The 15,052-nt window shown below is 60.1% G+C and overlaps 1 protein-coding gene across 2 annotated transcripts in view; it reads right to left on the minus strand.

Moving 5' to 3' along the window:
• PDXK (pyridoxal kinase) overlaps nt 1-10,795 on the minus strand; it is a 29,520-nt gene extending 18,725 nt beyond the window's left edge. The window contains exon 1 of one of the 2 annotated variants that reach the window (XM_079155708.1): nt 10,576-10,790. In XM_079155708.1, the coding sequence (XP_079011834.1) occupies nt 10,576-10,698 (123 nt within the window). In that variant the 5' untranslated portion in view covers nt 10,699-10,790. Of the gene's footprint in view, nt 1-10,575 lie in introns of both variants that reach the window. The other variant, XM_079155707.1, reaches the window with a different exon arrangement.
• Nucleotides 10,796-15,052: the final 4,257 nt, after the last annotated feature.

Consider the following 15,052-nt stretch of genomic DNA (forward strand, 5'->3'; position numbering starts at 1 on the left):
AGCATCCACCGCACCCCTGCAGAACGCCGGCCATTCCAATCGCCCAGGGAATGACTCGGCATCAACGTGGCCCTGCGCCCAGCCCAGCCTGGGGGTAAAGCAGGCCCTGCCCACCCAACACAGGGCCAGGCACCGCAGGAGCACAGGACGCAGCCAAGACACATGGGGCAGTGTGCAAGGCCTGGCCAACTACAGGCCCCAGCACTCTTGCTGGCCCCACGAGAGCACAAGGACAGCCTGGGGCTGAGGCAGCAAGGCCTCCCTCGGGCCTCCTGCACCACCACCTGCCCGCCCCACACCAGCTGGGGCCTGCTAGGGACCTCACCATCACCTGTCCCCACGTCGAGGCCAGACCCGCCATCAGCCCCAACTTTGGGGCACATGGAGTCATGGTGCAGGGATGTGTCCAGCTGGACTGGGAGGCTCGGGTTGAGGTGACCCCTGCCCACACCTGGGAGGCCCCGGGCTGTCCCTGGGCTCTGCAGCTGGAGGGCAGCACTCTTTCAGAGGTCCTGACTGACTCAGCTAAGATGTGACTGCTGGCCAAGTGCTACTGGCCCCAAAGACCAGCCCATCTGTGAGGCCCAAGGAGCCTGAGACTCAGCCGGCCAGGCCCCCCATGTCCCCCGCCTGCCTCGGGCACCTGGGTGCACCACCACCTCCAGCGACACCCCACCTCCTGCAGGCCAGCCCTCCACGTCCCCCACTGTCCAGAGAGCTCGCCTGCTGGCTGCTGCAGCTGATCTTGGCCCTACGCCTGGCCGTCTGCCAGGATGGACGCTCCAGCCTCGCATGCCCCGCTCTGCCAGGGGGTACTGCTGCCCCAGCCTCTCCAGAGGGCACTGAGTCTCCCCTCCGCTCCAGTCCCCACTCCCAGCCAGGTCTCAGGTGGTTCCTGATGTTCCCTTCCCCCTGAGGCCACCAAAGGGCCATAGCACAAGCCACCAACCAAGGATGCTCCACAATGGCAGATGCCACCAACGCAAGGGACAGAAGGTGAGGCATGAGAGGAAGAGCTGAGTCTAAGGCCATGTGCTCCACCTGCTGCTGATTTAGATGTGACCCACCAGGGAGGGAGGGAAAGCAGCTGGGAGCTTGAAAGTCAACCAACCGTCAGGACTTCCAGGTAAACATGGCACAGAATCAAATCCACCCCCTGGCCAAAATCCCAGGAAAATGAGAACAAAGAGCTCTGTGAAACAGAGGGAGGAGGAGACAAAGGAGGCAGAGAGGTCACCAAGCTCTGGCTTGTTGGTGCATAGTTCCATAAGAACACTCCAGAAAATCTCGGGCCCTGCAGTGGGCAGAGACAAGTGGGCTGCTTCCCCTGCAGAACCGGCTGGAGACAGGGAGAGAGTGACGTGGGAGAGACAGACAGACAGGCAGACAGAGTGTGTGAGGCAGAAAGACAGGGCGGACAGAGATAGGTGGACAGTGTGTGAGAGACAGAGACAGGGCATGTGAGAGGGACAGAGAGACGCACGCAGACAGAGGGATACACAGAGTGTGTGTGAGACAGAGAGCCAGCAGAGAGGCAGGCAGTGAGAGACGGAGGGAGGGAGGCAGGCGGGAGAGCAGCTGGCCTCCCAGAACCGTGAGCGTCACATTCTGCACATTCTCTTCGTTCCGGGGATGGCGTCCACTTGGGGCTATTGCACTGGGCTGTACACTTATGGTCTGTGTTCACCAAGGTCATTCTGAAAACTAAGCCAACATTATCACTAGAGTAATCAAACAAAAATTAGTAGTCTCATCCAACCAGAGCTCAAAAGAACACTTCACAATTCACCTGCCTGCCCGGGGCCGCCTCTACGCAGATGCAGACGCGGCGGGGTTCACATCCCTTAAAATCGAGGAGACAGACTGCAGCATGATGACACGGATCCTGAGAATCCTGCCCAGATGGTCTGCTCCACTGCTGCTGGACGTGCAGATAATGAATCCCTGGGAGCTGGCCGTGTATCTGAGGAGGAAGTTGCTATTTTCTGCTGTTAAGTGACAGCTAAGGGGCTGGTGTCTCCATTTCAAATGCCGTCAAAATTGGCCTCTTCAGCGTCACGTGCCGGCACAGCACTCCTAGAGTCCCCCGGTCACGCGGCACGTGCACAATCCCGCCACACTCAGGAGGAGCCAGAGCAGGCCCGAGTACTCCAAGGCGGGAACCCGCAGCCTGGAGGAAGGAGTCTCCCGTGGCCACTCGTGCCCTGGCACAGACCCACCTTGTGCGCGGGGCTCCGAGAGGCTGGGCCACCACGATGCCAGAGGTTTTGTGCCTGCACAGCATTCCAGGAGAGAGTGGAACGGCAGGCTGGGGACCCAAGGCCCCTGCCTCTGGCTGTCCAGTGGGCAGCGATGCTCGGTTCTCATGCTCCTCGCCACAGGCCCAGCCACCGGACAGCTCCCCAGCACCCCCTCCCCAGCTTTTAAGTTCTCCTGGCCCCAGCCTCTTCCCTTCCAGCCCAGGGCCAGCTGCTCGCCCTCAGGACACCTCTGCTCCCAACACCTGGCTTGGTGGCCTCCTCACTAACCCCTCCCCCCCAAGGGAGCCACACACTGCTCGTTGGCCCAGGGCTCAGGTGTGCGGGACGTAACAGCACAGCAGGCAGCAGGCGGACGCAGCCCTGCTCCTCGCTCTCGACGGCCTCCCCATGAGGACAGGCCAGGGCGTCCCAGGTCCCTGACTAACATAGCCACCTCAGGCCACTCTGGGACGGCTCACAGGAAGCCTGGGGCCCCAAATGGCCGAGGGGCCGCCTGGATTCAAAGAGTGACCCCAGGGGCCGTCACCTGCCCTGTGTGGCCCCTCCGAGTGTGGGTGAAAACCCGAGGTGGCCTTTCTCCCAGGACTGTTACTGGTCAGGTGCGGCCCACTAACTCCGGTGCTCAAGGGCTGCTGGGTGGAAGGGGAAGATGAGCTGGGACACACAGGAGGACTCTGAATGGCTGCTGAGGACCCAGCCTGCGCGACAGCCCTGTTCGTGGCCCTGTGTACCTGAGGCCAGTGGACCTCACCACTTCCCAACCAGCTCCCTGCGCCTTGCGGTCACTCACGCCCTGGAGCACGAAAGCCTCTGCTCTGCACAGTGGTCCTGAGCCCTGTGCCACCTGCATCTCCCGCCACAGCTCCGCTCAGCCAGCACCAGGGAAACCGCCTGTGAGGCAACGCTGCCCCTGCACACAGCTGGCACACAGCGAGAGGGTGCACACAACCTGCTGCAAGAGAAGGAAGAACTGGCTGGAGCAGCCGGGGAGAGAGCAAGCCTGCGGGAGAAGGGGAGCACCTCCTGCTCCACTGGCCCTTGCCCACCTTCCGCCCTAGGCCTGTTCACACCAGCTCCCTCCCAACCCTGCGATGGTCTTCACTGGCCTCTGAGCTCCACCTGCCCTGGCTCCCTCAGACCGTAGCCCTCCGCGCCCCTCCAAACCTGTCTTCGAGGGTCTACTGCTGCCCAAGAATGAGGGCCAGACCAGTGTCCACCACCATAGCCTCACACCCAAGCCGCAGTCCGAGTCCCCGCCACTCCATGAGCCCCTGCTGCAGAGCTGCTGGCCATCTCTGGACCTTGAAGCCCTGGAGCCACTGTGCCCCTCCCCCATCCCCCACGGAGGGCCGTTGTGCCCCTCCATCGGCAGGTCTGTTTCCGGTTCAGCCGGGCAGCCAAGGACAGCCTGGCGGAGCACGTTCCCTCGACCCTCCCCAGCACGTGGCACAGCTGCCCTCCTGCTGGATCTGACCAACTCCACCTCAGGTGCGTGTGCAGGAAATCAGAGCGAGCGGGCTGGTCCCACCCTGCGCCCAGCACCGCGGAAGAGGAAAGGTGGTCCTCTTCCAGCCCCAGGCCCTGAGTGCCTTGCTCAGGGCTCTCTGCAGCATTCCGGCCTGCGCGGGGGGCTCTGGGCTCCCCACTTCCCAAGCCTCTGGGTGAGGGGGGGTCTCGGCCAAGAAGCCTAACAGATGAAGCTCCGCTGCTTGGAGAGGGACCTAAGCCAAGGCCACGACAGAGCTGGGGGACTCAGCGCCTCAGAAGGCCGAGATCCACGACAGCTGTAGGGGGCGCTCCTGGGAGGCCTGCGGTGGGCAGCGTCTGCCCCGCAACACTGATGATGCCTGATCTGTGGCAGAGGCCCCCAGGCCTGCAGCTGGATGAGGCCTACAGCCGTGTGCACCTCCAGAACAGCCTGTCACCTGGGGAGATAGCTCAGTCGTAGAGTGCTTGCCTTGAAAGCACAAAGCCCTGGGTTCAATCCCCAGCACCCAAAAAAAAAAAAAAAAAAGGAACAGCCTGTCCTGCCAAGAGAGGAAGCCGCTCAGACTGTCCCACCCTAGTGGTCAAGGCGATCCAGGCAGAGCCCGGCAGGGGCCTGGAAAGGCCCCAAACCCCCAACTGGCCGTGCTGTGCGGAAGGCAGCAGCACAGCTCAGGTGCGCCAGGAGGAGGGGCAGACCTCTGCCCTCGATCCCCCACAGGGATGCAGGAAGCTCTCCACCCTCCTTCCCTCCTCCTCCTTCCACCCACGGCTGCAAGACACAAGCTCCTCCTTGTGCCCCACAGCGGCCTAGGCCCCCACCCCCGTGGCCACCAAGCACCCTCCCAGTGACGCATGCAAGCGGCTGCTGTGGGCCGGTAGCCCCCACTCCCGGCAGTCCCATGACGCCTTCCTTGCTGCGTCTTCCACCCTTCGCTAATGGCAAGGCGGGCGAACACAGTGAGACACCACAGTGAGACACCGCACTGAAGCAGCAGCTCAGCTGATCCCACCTCCTGGGAGAGGCAGAGTGACTCAGAAGGCAGGAGTGGGGAGCGCTCCGGAATATTCCAGCAAAGGTCCTCTGGGAGCCAGCCCACCCTCGTCCAAAGCCTTTCCAGTGGAGAGGAGGTCAGGCATTAGAGGCAACGCCTGCCCCAGTGACCCCCACCTGGCTTGTTCTTCAGTCAGTCACAGGAAATCAAGTAGGAAAGGGGCAGGACACACATCCTGTCCTCCGCCCCCTGAGCAACCCCAGGGCCCCGGCTTCCTGTCCTTCCAGGGACATCCCGCCAAGACACATCCCTCACCCTCTGCTCTCCACAGGGAACTTCTGGAGACAGCCCGTGTTCCCCAGAGGGTCTCCTACCCCTAGCCCAGGAGCCCCCAGGGGCCTCTGCCCAGTGCACAACCTGCCTCTGCTGTCACAGCTTGGGGTCCCAAGGCCACAGCCCCCAACCCCCACTCTGTGCCCACAGCACTCATGGCCAGGACCAAGGGCAGTGGAGCCCAGGGTCTCCTGGGTACTGGGATGCTCTGCAAAGCCCCAAGGCAAGGGGTCCCGTCCCCAGCTCTGGGCAGCACCTAGGGGCTGACAAGGGTCAGCACGGCTCGCTGTTGGGTCACTCGGACTGTGTATCCTAGCCACAGGGGTCACAGAGAACCAGGCTGATAGGAAGGCCCCTCTTCCTACCACCCACCACCTGCCCACCAGTCTGCTGGCTCAGAAGAGATCAGATGGTCAGACAGCTGGGGTTGCTGAGCTGTCCAGAGGCTGCCAAAAAGGCATTCCTGGCCCCGTATGGGCTCCTTGGTGTGGCCTCAGGCCTGTCCACCCTGCGGGCAGCAGTGCAAATGCAGCTCAGTTCCAGCCCAGGGTCCTGCTGCCCCTCTGCCTGGATGCTACTCCTCTCCATGACCTGGTCAGCAGGGGCTCTGCTGAGAACTGGCTCCCATCCCTGGCACCTCACTCCCACCCACAGCGTGGTCCCTGGGTGGGCCAAGCGCTGCCAGCCACCACAGCTTCTCCAGCGACCCAAGGAGGACTCTTTTCCAGGTGCTTGGTGGCTCTCACAGGAGGGACAGGGTCAGCCTTCCTGGAGGCGCTCGAGGAGTGGCCAAGGACACGTACAGAGGCCTGCAGGCTTGTGCCAGCAGCAGAAGCCCTTAGAACAGAGCCCATGTGGAGCCTGGGAGTGGACAGAACAGGATGGCAGCTCGGGGTGGGCAGGAGGGCGGCGCCACCCGAGTTACCACACTGCGCCCCTGAGCCCGCTCCTCAGCACCCTTCCTTCTTCCTTGGGAAACTCCATCCACTCTTCCTCCCCGTATCACTCAGGGCACCATGACCGTCAGAAGCTCTGTGTGGATGTGCAGAGCAGAGGGAAAGCCATCAAGTCAGCGGCCAGTCCCCAGTTTCCATGGCGGGCAGCATCACCCCAAGCCTTACTGAAATGAAGGCCACACCTGCAGAGGGCAGAGCAGCACCAAGAAACACACCTGAAGACACACAGGCAACCCCGCTCACGCACGTACAACCTACACCCAGACATGCAGACATGGTCCAAGCCAAGGCAGCAGGGGAAAAGCAATCAGAAAGTGAAACCAGCAAGCTCTCAGTCTTCTCTGTGGCAGCAGAGAAAAGCAGAATCCTCAGCCCTAAACTCAGAGTCAGAAGAACAAGAACCACCGAGACTGCTCTTCCTTGCAGAAAAAATACTAAAAACACCACCTACATTTCCAGGACTGGAACCCATTCTGGCCCAGACCAGCAGTGGCCAAAGGGAAGCAGGGAGAATTCCAAACAGGAGAGCAAGTAAGCAGTCAGCACAGCCCGGCGGGCACGTCCAGAAGACACGAACTGTTTCCAACCCTGGCACATCACCTCCAAGCAAGTGAGCAAGCGTGACCTGCCCATGTGTGCGTGCATACTGTGCACCTGACAAGGCCCCCACTGCTCCAGGGACCTCAGCCCTGGCTGCTTTGCCAATGTCACATGTCAGAGAGTAGAGTCATAGTGAGATCCAGGATTCCAGCACAACCTGATGCCCATTCCCTGCTTCTTCCTGCAGGGTGTCCAGGCCCAGGCCACTGATGAACGGGCATGGCTCTGCCCCTCAGGGTCTGCTCCTGCACAATGGGCCAGGACAGACGACAAATGAGGCTGCTCTCTGCAGGTCCCAAACCAAGCTGTCCACCTTACCGCATCCTCAGGGGCAGGAGGCTGTGGCCTTGTCTTCCTGTTTCAGGGACCTGGTATTTAAGTGGGTTTTGAGCTAGGCCCCAGGTCAGATTCTCAAAGCCAATGGATTCAGTGAGTTGATGTCCAATGCTCATGATCCCCCAACATCCTTGAGGCTACCCCAGCACAGAGGCCACATGGGCACCACGGCCAGGCCCACTCTTCCAGAGGTTGACATAAAGGATACAAAGCTGCTACCTAGCCACCTGCAGGCACAGTTGTTAGGACTGGCTCCAGTGCCCCGACAGGGTAGCTTTGGCAGTGCTCACTGCCACCCTTGGGAGCCATGCTGTGTGGACAGCACAGGGACTGCAATCCATGTCCTCCTCTTCCAAACAGGATGGCTTGGTGTCACTAACCTCTGAGCCTTTAAGAAAACCCTAACTGTCCCTCCAACCCCAGGCAGACTGCATGGTGGCCCCAAGGGTATGTCTACCCAGAACCTCAGAACATGACTATATCTGGAAAAAGGGTCTTTGCAAATGTAAGTTAAAGATCTCAAGATGAGATCATCCTGGATTATCTGGGTGTGCCCTGAGCCCAGTGACAGTGTCCTTCGAAGGAGAGAACAAGGGAAGAAGGTCAGGTAGCAGACAGTGATGCACCTACAAGCCAAGAACACCTGGGCCCCAGAAGCTGGGAGGCAGGAAGGTCTCTCCTTGGAGCACGGAGCTGCCCACACTGACTGCAGCCTTGTGCCCTCCAGGTGAGGGAGAATAAATGTGTTTGTAAGCCACAGGTCTGAGGTCTGAGGTGCTCACAATGGACCACGACCCCACCTTGGGCAGCAGGAGGGAGGAGTAGGGCTGGGAGGCTGCTCTGAGCATCCTGGGAGCCCCACTTCCCAACCAGCATGCCACGAAGGCTTGCACTGACCCCATGGGGCTCAGGAGACCCAGAGCTGCCAGCTGGAAGACCTGGAGGCTTTCCTCTACGTGAGAAAATGGGCTGGGGTATAGCTCAGCGGCCGCGTGCCTGCAGACATGTGCAAGAAAAGCACCCCAAAACAAAAAGAGGAAACGGTCCTGGCAGTGTCTGCACAGGCAGTGTGCCCAGGACCTTTCCTTCCCCTGACCCAAAGCCCAGGGCCGGAGCAGCAGGGCCTCCCCACCCGACCACAGACCTGCGTGCTGAGCTCTACACGGCCCCTGCCCTGCCCTGCCCTCCCCCTCCCCCCCCCAGAGGCGGGTAAGGGGGGGTGGGGTGGGGAGCAGGAGAAGCACGGACTGCCTGGCCCTCGCACTCTGCAAACCCCGGACCCTGCCTGGCACCTCACCCCTGCCACACAAACATGTTCCCCTTGGACACTAAAATGCACCCTGGGCTCAGGCCCAGAAACAATATCCAAATCAGGGTCAAGGTTCTGCTCCCTTCTCATCTGCACATTTTCCCCAGCCCAGGGCAGGTGGCCGCTGTGGCTGCCTCCTGAGACCCTCGAGAGCTGCCTGAGGACTCAGCAAGAAGTGTGCAGGAGGCAGGGCCCTGACAGTCCTGGGGGGAGAGTCTGTGCCACACGGCAGACTTCAGCAGGAGCATGCTGGCCACGGGCACGTGCTGCACCCCGCAGGGATGGCGCCAGGGCACAGGAAAGACTCAGACACCAGGACCAGGTCCCCCAGCTGCAATTACGGGAAGAGGGGACATCAGCTCGTGACACATCACCCTGGACACTTGGATCAGCCCCCACAACTGGCCTCTCCAGACCCATGCCAGGCCCCTGCGGCATTCTGTGGTCTCTCTGAGAGCAGCATCAGGGCAGACCTCTGGGACCCGGCCTGAGCCTACACTTTTCTCTTTTCTAGCTTTTCTTTCCCCACATTTAGCCATGTGGACAATACTCTGATGTCCCAACTTATATAGTTGCGATCAAAACCCCTAAAATGACTGCACCTTAGGGAATGCACCCCTTGGAACTGCCTCTGAAAGGCTGGTGAGCACTGCCCCAAATTCACCTCCAGGCTCTGCCCATCCCACCCCTCCTGTGCTCACAAAGGCTGTACGAGCTGGATGGCAGGTCGGCCAGCCATCTCAGCCCACCCCACCCACCTTACGGCTTCTCCCTGCCCAGGGTGCTCAAACACAGGGGTGGAAGAGCAAAATGCAGCCTGGGCCCCTGTGGAGCCCACGGAGGAGGATGCTGGGCACTGGAACCCCAGGTAAGAAGCACAGCTCTGTCCTTAAAAGGCCCTTCCCCAGGTGGGTTGTCAGGAGCCCCTCCCCTGGCAATAGGAACACAATGTTCTCATCCAAGGGCACATGCCTGGAAATTCAGAAACCAGGGACTCTGCTGGAGGACCCAGCAAGAGGAGGAAGAACAGTGTGCCCAGTAAAGGGAGGCAGTAGCAGCAGGTGAGTGGGGGGGAGGGACAGGTCAGAGAGTCACAGGGGCTTGCGTGACTGCCCAGGGTGGGTAGGGCTGCTCAGAACCCAGCCTGGCTCCACCCTCCCTGGCTGCCCCTGCACCTATGCTCCAAGCACATCCCACCTCAGTGACCCGTCCTTGCAATCCTGCTGTGTTCCCTTCCCCCACAAGCTAGGGGCTACAGTAAGTGTGTGGGACTGTGGAACAGTGCACCAACTGCCCCAGGGAGGTCTGCCCCCTGCTAGTTGGTGAATGAGGGGCAAGCCTGAGACAGCAGTGGGGAGGCACTGAACACCTCCCAACAGGGGCTCAACACTCAGTGACCACCCTGTCCCTTTGGACTTGAACTCCTGTACAGGTGACCCTTCTTTGTGTCCTGCAATGCTCAGCATGGGGACTAGGTGTGCACAGCAAGGGCCCAAGGACCTGTCATATCTGCCCCATGTCACAGACCAGGCAGAAAGGTGGGCAGGCCAGAGGGGCCACCACCTGGCCAGGCCCACCCAGCCCTCCTGGTGGGACAGCCAGGCAAGGAAGTGCCCATCAGCCTGGCTCCGTCTCAGGTCCAGACAAACACCTAGTGATCATCCAAAGGGCACTCAGGTACAACCAGGAAGCAGTAGGTGCCTGGCCTACAGCAACACCTGAAGACTGGTGAGCTCCAGGAATGGACAGAGTTGGCTCAGCCTCCTGGGCACTGGCCTGTCTTCTACCTTACTCTTGATTCCTCCTTCGTGAGGCCCACAGGGGACAAAGGGCAGAACCTGAAGGCCAGCCCAAACACCTGCGTATCTCATCGATCTCCTGGACATTGCTTGCGGGGGCAGGGTCCTCCAACCCTGCCGTATTTCGTCGCCTCCAGGGAGCCCCCGCCCACGGCTGGCCTGGCGGCGGGAAGCCGGATGCACTCGCAGGACCTGGCAGAGTGCGCCACAGCTGGTGCACCCGGGCTTGGTCCCACCTGAGCGCCCCCGCCCCGAAGCCCAGGCCAACCACCGGCAGGGGTCCCCTCCGGAGTGCTCCACGCCCCGCGTCCACCAACCCGAAGGGCAGGCTCATGGGCCCGCCAGGTTCTGCCCGCAGGGCCCCGAACGCCAGACCCCAACTGGGACAGGTCGCGGGACCCCGCCAAGGTCACGGCTGGGGGCGGCCGGCCACCCGCCGCGGATCCGCACGCAGGGCGCCAGTGCCGCGGGGCGGGTTACGTAAGCCGGCCGGGCGCGTACCTGCAGCGGGAAGGTGGCCGCCCGGTTGCCCACGTAGCCGCGGACGACGTGGCTCTGGATGGAGAGCACGCGGCACTCCTCCTCCATGCCGGGCTGGCGCGCGGCGCGGGGCCCGGGCGGCATCACGGCCTCGCTCCAGCTCCCGGCCCGCGGCTCCTCCGGCGCGCGGCGCGGCTCGCGCAGGCGCTGGGCTCGGACGCGCCGCCCGCCTCCTCTGACCTCAGCCGCCGGCTGCGAACCCGCGAGTCCCGCGCGGCGCCGGGGCGGGCCGGGGGCGGGCCGGGGGCGGGCCGGGGGCGGGCACCGCCGCGCAAGCCCCGCCCCGGAGCGCGACGGACCCGGACCACGGCCCGAGGCCGGGCGCGCCGCGTCCGCCCCGCGGTACGCCTTTCGCTGGTCGTGCGTGGCCCCCACCCCGGCGCCGGCGCTCCGGGCGCCCCTGGACGACCCGTGCTCCCACGCCGACAGCCGCGAAGGACCCCAGAGTGGGCGCGCGGGGCGCGGGGGCCGCCGGGCCGGCGCGGCTGCTCCCTCGCCCGGCTGCACTCCTGGGAGCCCAGGGCCCCAGAGCCCGCCGAGAGCCGCGCCTTCGCTGGGACCCACAGGCCTCCGAGCACAGCTTGGGAGAGGTTCGGGTACTTGCCCACTGAGGCCCTCCCAGGACGACGGACCTGACTCTGCCCCATCTTCCACCCCAGCCTTAACTCAGCTGACATCTTCAGGGTACAGATCTCTAGACACATCGCTTTGAGCCCCTGCAGTCAGTGATGCAGGCAGCACGTGAGATCTACCACCGTGCCCCATGAGAGGAAGGCATTGCTTAGAAAGCACATTATAATTGGTAAGAATTAATTGTCATCCATAGCTGTACTCCAAGAAACTTGAGAGGCTGAGGAAGAAACAGGAGAATCCCAACTTCGAGGCCAACTTTGGCAACTTAGTGAGACCCTGTCTCAAAAAAAAAAAAAAAAAAAAAAAAAAAAAAAAAATTAAAAGATGCAATTGCATCATAGTTTATATAGCAGCTTAATTCACAGTAACTAAACTATGAAACCAAGCTAGGTGGACTTCAACAAATGAATGGATAAAGAAAATGTGGTATATATACACAATGGAATATTACTCAGCCATAAAGAATGAAATCATGCTTTTTGTCAAAAAATTGATGGAAATGGAGACTATCATGCTAAGCGAAATAAGCCAATCCCCCAAAAAATCCCCCTTCTTTGTGTCCTGCAATGCTCAGCATGGGGACTAGGTGTGCACAGCAAGGGCCCAAGGACCTGTCATATCTGCCCCATGTCACAGACCAGGTCAAAAGGTGGGCAGGCCAGAGGGGCCACCACCTGGCCAGGCCCACCCAGCCCTCCTGGCCGATGGCCACTTCATGGCAGGGTCCTCATGTGGCCTTTGTGAAGAAGAAGCAGAGAGGGAGGGAGAGCCGCTCACACACTCAGGTCTCTCTTCCTCTTTTTGTAAAGGCACTACCCTCATGACTCCTAAGCCTCATGATCTCCAAAGCCCCCCATCTCACATTTGGGGTTAGGATTTAGCATATGGATTTGGGGGAACAACATTCAGTTCATAACTGGTGGGCAACTCACCCTACTAGCCTAGCCCAGCAGCCTGACCTTTCAGAGCAGCACCTTGGTCCAGAACCCAGCTGGACCTGTGTCCCTCACTCATGGGAGCAAGTGATCAGACCTGGGAGACCTCTCTGAGGTTGCAGTCTCGGCGTCAGATGGTGTTGGGAGATCAGGGTCACCCTCAGCGTGGGGAGAACCTTGCATAGGAACCAGGTGCTGTGGGTTGAATCATGACCCTCCTGCTCAACAAATTCACACGCTGGAGTCCTGACCCCCAGCCCCTCAGCCTGTGATCTTATTTGGAGATGGGGTATTTGGGGACATGGGGGAGTGAAAGTGAGGTCATTAGGATACCCCCCAATCCAACATGACTGGTGTCCTTATGTCCTGGCGTAAGAACACAGGAAATGACCTGCAAGCAGAGGACTGCCCTTGGAGGGAGCCGTCCCTGCCGGCGTCTCTGCGGTGGATTCCTGGCCTCCAGAGCCATGACAGGCAGCATTTGGTGTGTAAGCCACTGAGTCTGAGGCTCTGCCTGTTCTTAGGCGACACCCCCAACAGGGTGTGACCCAGTCTACAGGGTCGCTCTGCCCTACTGGTCAGGTCGTATTTTACTTGACTGAGAGGCGGTGGCCAGGTGTCTTCTAAGGTAGCTTCTGTCATTATTCAGATATGGTGAGATGAACAGACCAGGAGGCAGAGGAGTGAGCGGAAGGGGGACAGGAGCCCCGTGTGGCACAATCTCCACAGGAAAGGCAGGGCAGGGCAGGGCAGGGCAGGGCAGGGCAAGGCAAGCTTAGGGTTGGCTCAGGTTTTTTTTTTTTTTGGTACTGGGGATTGATTGAACCCAGTGACGCCCTTTTAAATATTTTATTTAGAGACAGGGTCTTGTTAAGTTGCTTGGGGCCTTGCTAAGTTGCTGATGCTGGCTTTGAACTCGGGATTCTTCTGCTTCAGCCTCCTGAGCTGCTAGGATTACAGACTTGTGCCTTCATACCCAGCTGCTGCAGATATTTTTAGTGGGCTCAGGGCATCTGGCACCTGGCCCTGGGACAATTAGGCAGGGAAACACGGCCTCCTAGCATGGAAGGGCCCACAGAGCAGGTGGTAAGAACTAGAATTTAGGGCTGGGATTGTGGCTCAGTGGCAGTGTGTGAGGCACTGGGTTCAATTCAACCCCACATAGAAAGAAGCAAGAAAGAAAGAGAGAGAGAGAGAGAGAGAAAGGAAGGGAGGAAGGAAGGAAGGTCCATTGACTACTAAAAAAAAAAAAAAAAAAAAAGAAATAGAGCTTCCACAGCAACCTGGGTTCCTGAGCCACAGGGAGCCTGAGGACAGGGCTGGGTGCCAGCCAGTGCTCAGGATGGCGTTCTCCACTGTCACCAGCGGCAAGGAGTCAAGGAGAGTGAGTTTGGCCCAAGACCGCTTGGCTTTTATTTGAGCTGATGGCACAATACTGCCGTCATCTTCCCTCTAGTCACACCAACTTCACACCTGACCTAATCACTAAGTCACCGTAAGCCCCGGATCAGCAAGACTCGCTCCTTACTGAGACCCGCGACCACTAGGGTCCACTCCCGTGTGACGGGTCTCCAGTCGAAGGGCAGCGACTCCCAGAGGTGGGTCGGGAAGACTGCTCAGGAGGTGTCGCGGGGGAGCTCCCTCCGGCCGGAGTCCTGATGGCGAGGACGGTTGGAAGGCAGGGAGGGCGGCGAGGTCACGCAGGCAGGCCGGGCGGGGACGTCTCAGGCGGGAGGCACTCGGGCAGCTCCGCTGTCGTGGAAGACGAGGCAGCTCCGCCGTCACCTCCACGGGGACGTCTCGGTCACGGTCAGGACGACGCATGTTCCGCAAGCGACGAGCAAGTCAGCGAGTCTCCTCCGGGCTGGGCGCGGCACTGGCGCCATCGGTGTAAAACGGAGACGGGGCTGGGCTCAACACGAGCCTTTTAAACCCTTTTTATCAGACCCTGCAGCCGGTCTGGGTCAGGGAAGGCAGTCATCTTACTCGGGGTCAGTTGCACGTGTCTCCAGCTTGGGGCAACGTCAGACTTATCTCGGGGCAACACCACCTCATTACCTCACCACAGCACAGAGCACTCAAGTTACTTCTCGCAAGTCACACAGAATGTCACACATTTAATTTTGCTCCTTACGTCCTGCCATTTTGGTGGGAAGAAGAGTAGGGTCTGAAATCTGCCCCACTATAAGTGGCTCCATCCCTCAGCAGTTCCCTGTTCCTGAATGTGTGTCCTAAGAGGCAGCAGCTGCCCCCAAGCCTGGATTCCATAGTGTTTTTTGTTGTTGTTGTTGTTGGTGGTGGTGGTGGGTTTTTAGTTGCTTTTCTCTGGGGAATAGCTAAAACTTCCGTTTTTCCCTTTATTGCCGAGGTGGAACCCAGGGTCTCCAGTATGCTAGGTAAGGCCTCTACCACTAGTTACATGCCAGCCCCAAGTCCCTTTCTCCCCTGCCCGCCAAGACTTTGTGAAGCTCTAAAGCACTTTTGGATTAGGTGTCTCCAGGAACCCTACAAAATCCCCTAGGCTTGTTCCTGACCTGCTAGGGTGGAGTTAGACATTTTAAATCCTCAAACCCACTGGTCTGGTTTGAAAGCTCACCTTAACTCTTCAGGTCAAAGAGCAGGCGCCTATGACAGTTTCAGGCCTCCCCAGTCCCTCGGCATCCACTTGAGACAGATCCACACCACGGGGAGAGCTCTCTCCTGGCAGTTCCTAGAAATGTGTGATACATTTCAGCCACATGCCTGGGGCCACCACTGCTCAGGGGCCTCACCTGAACTGACAGCCTTGATGAGCTTTGCCCTCTGCTCCCTGCTACCCGATGGAGCGAAGCCTTCTCCTCAGGGCAACGCTACATTTTTTCCACATTTTT

This window comes from Sciurus vulgaris, assembly GCF_902686455.1.
Source record: "Sciurus vulgaris genome assembly, chromosome: 10".
Classification (NCBI taxonomy): Eukaryota; Metazoa; Chordata; class Mammalia; order Rodentia; family Sciuridae; genus Sciurus; species Sciurus vulgaris.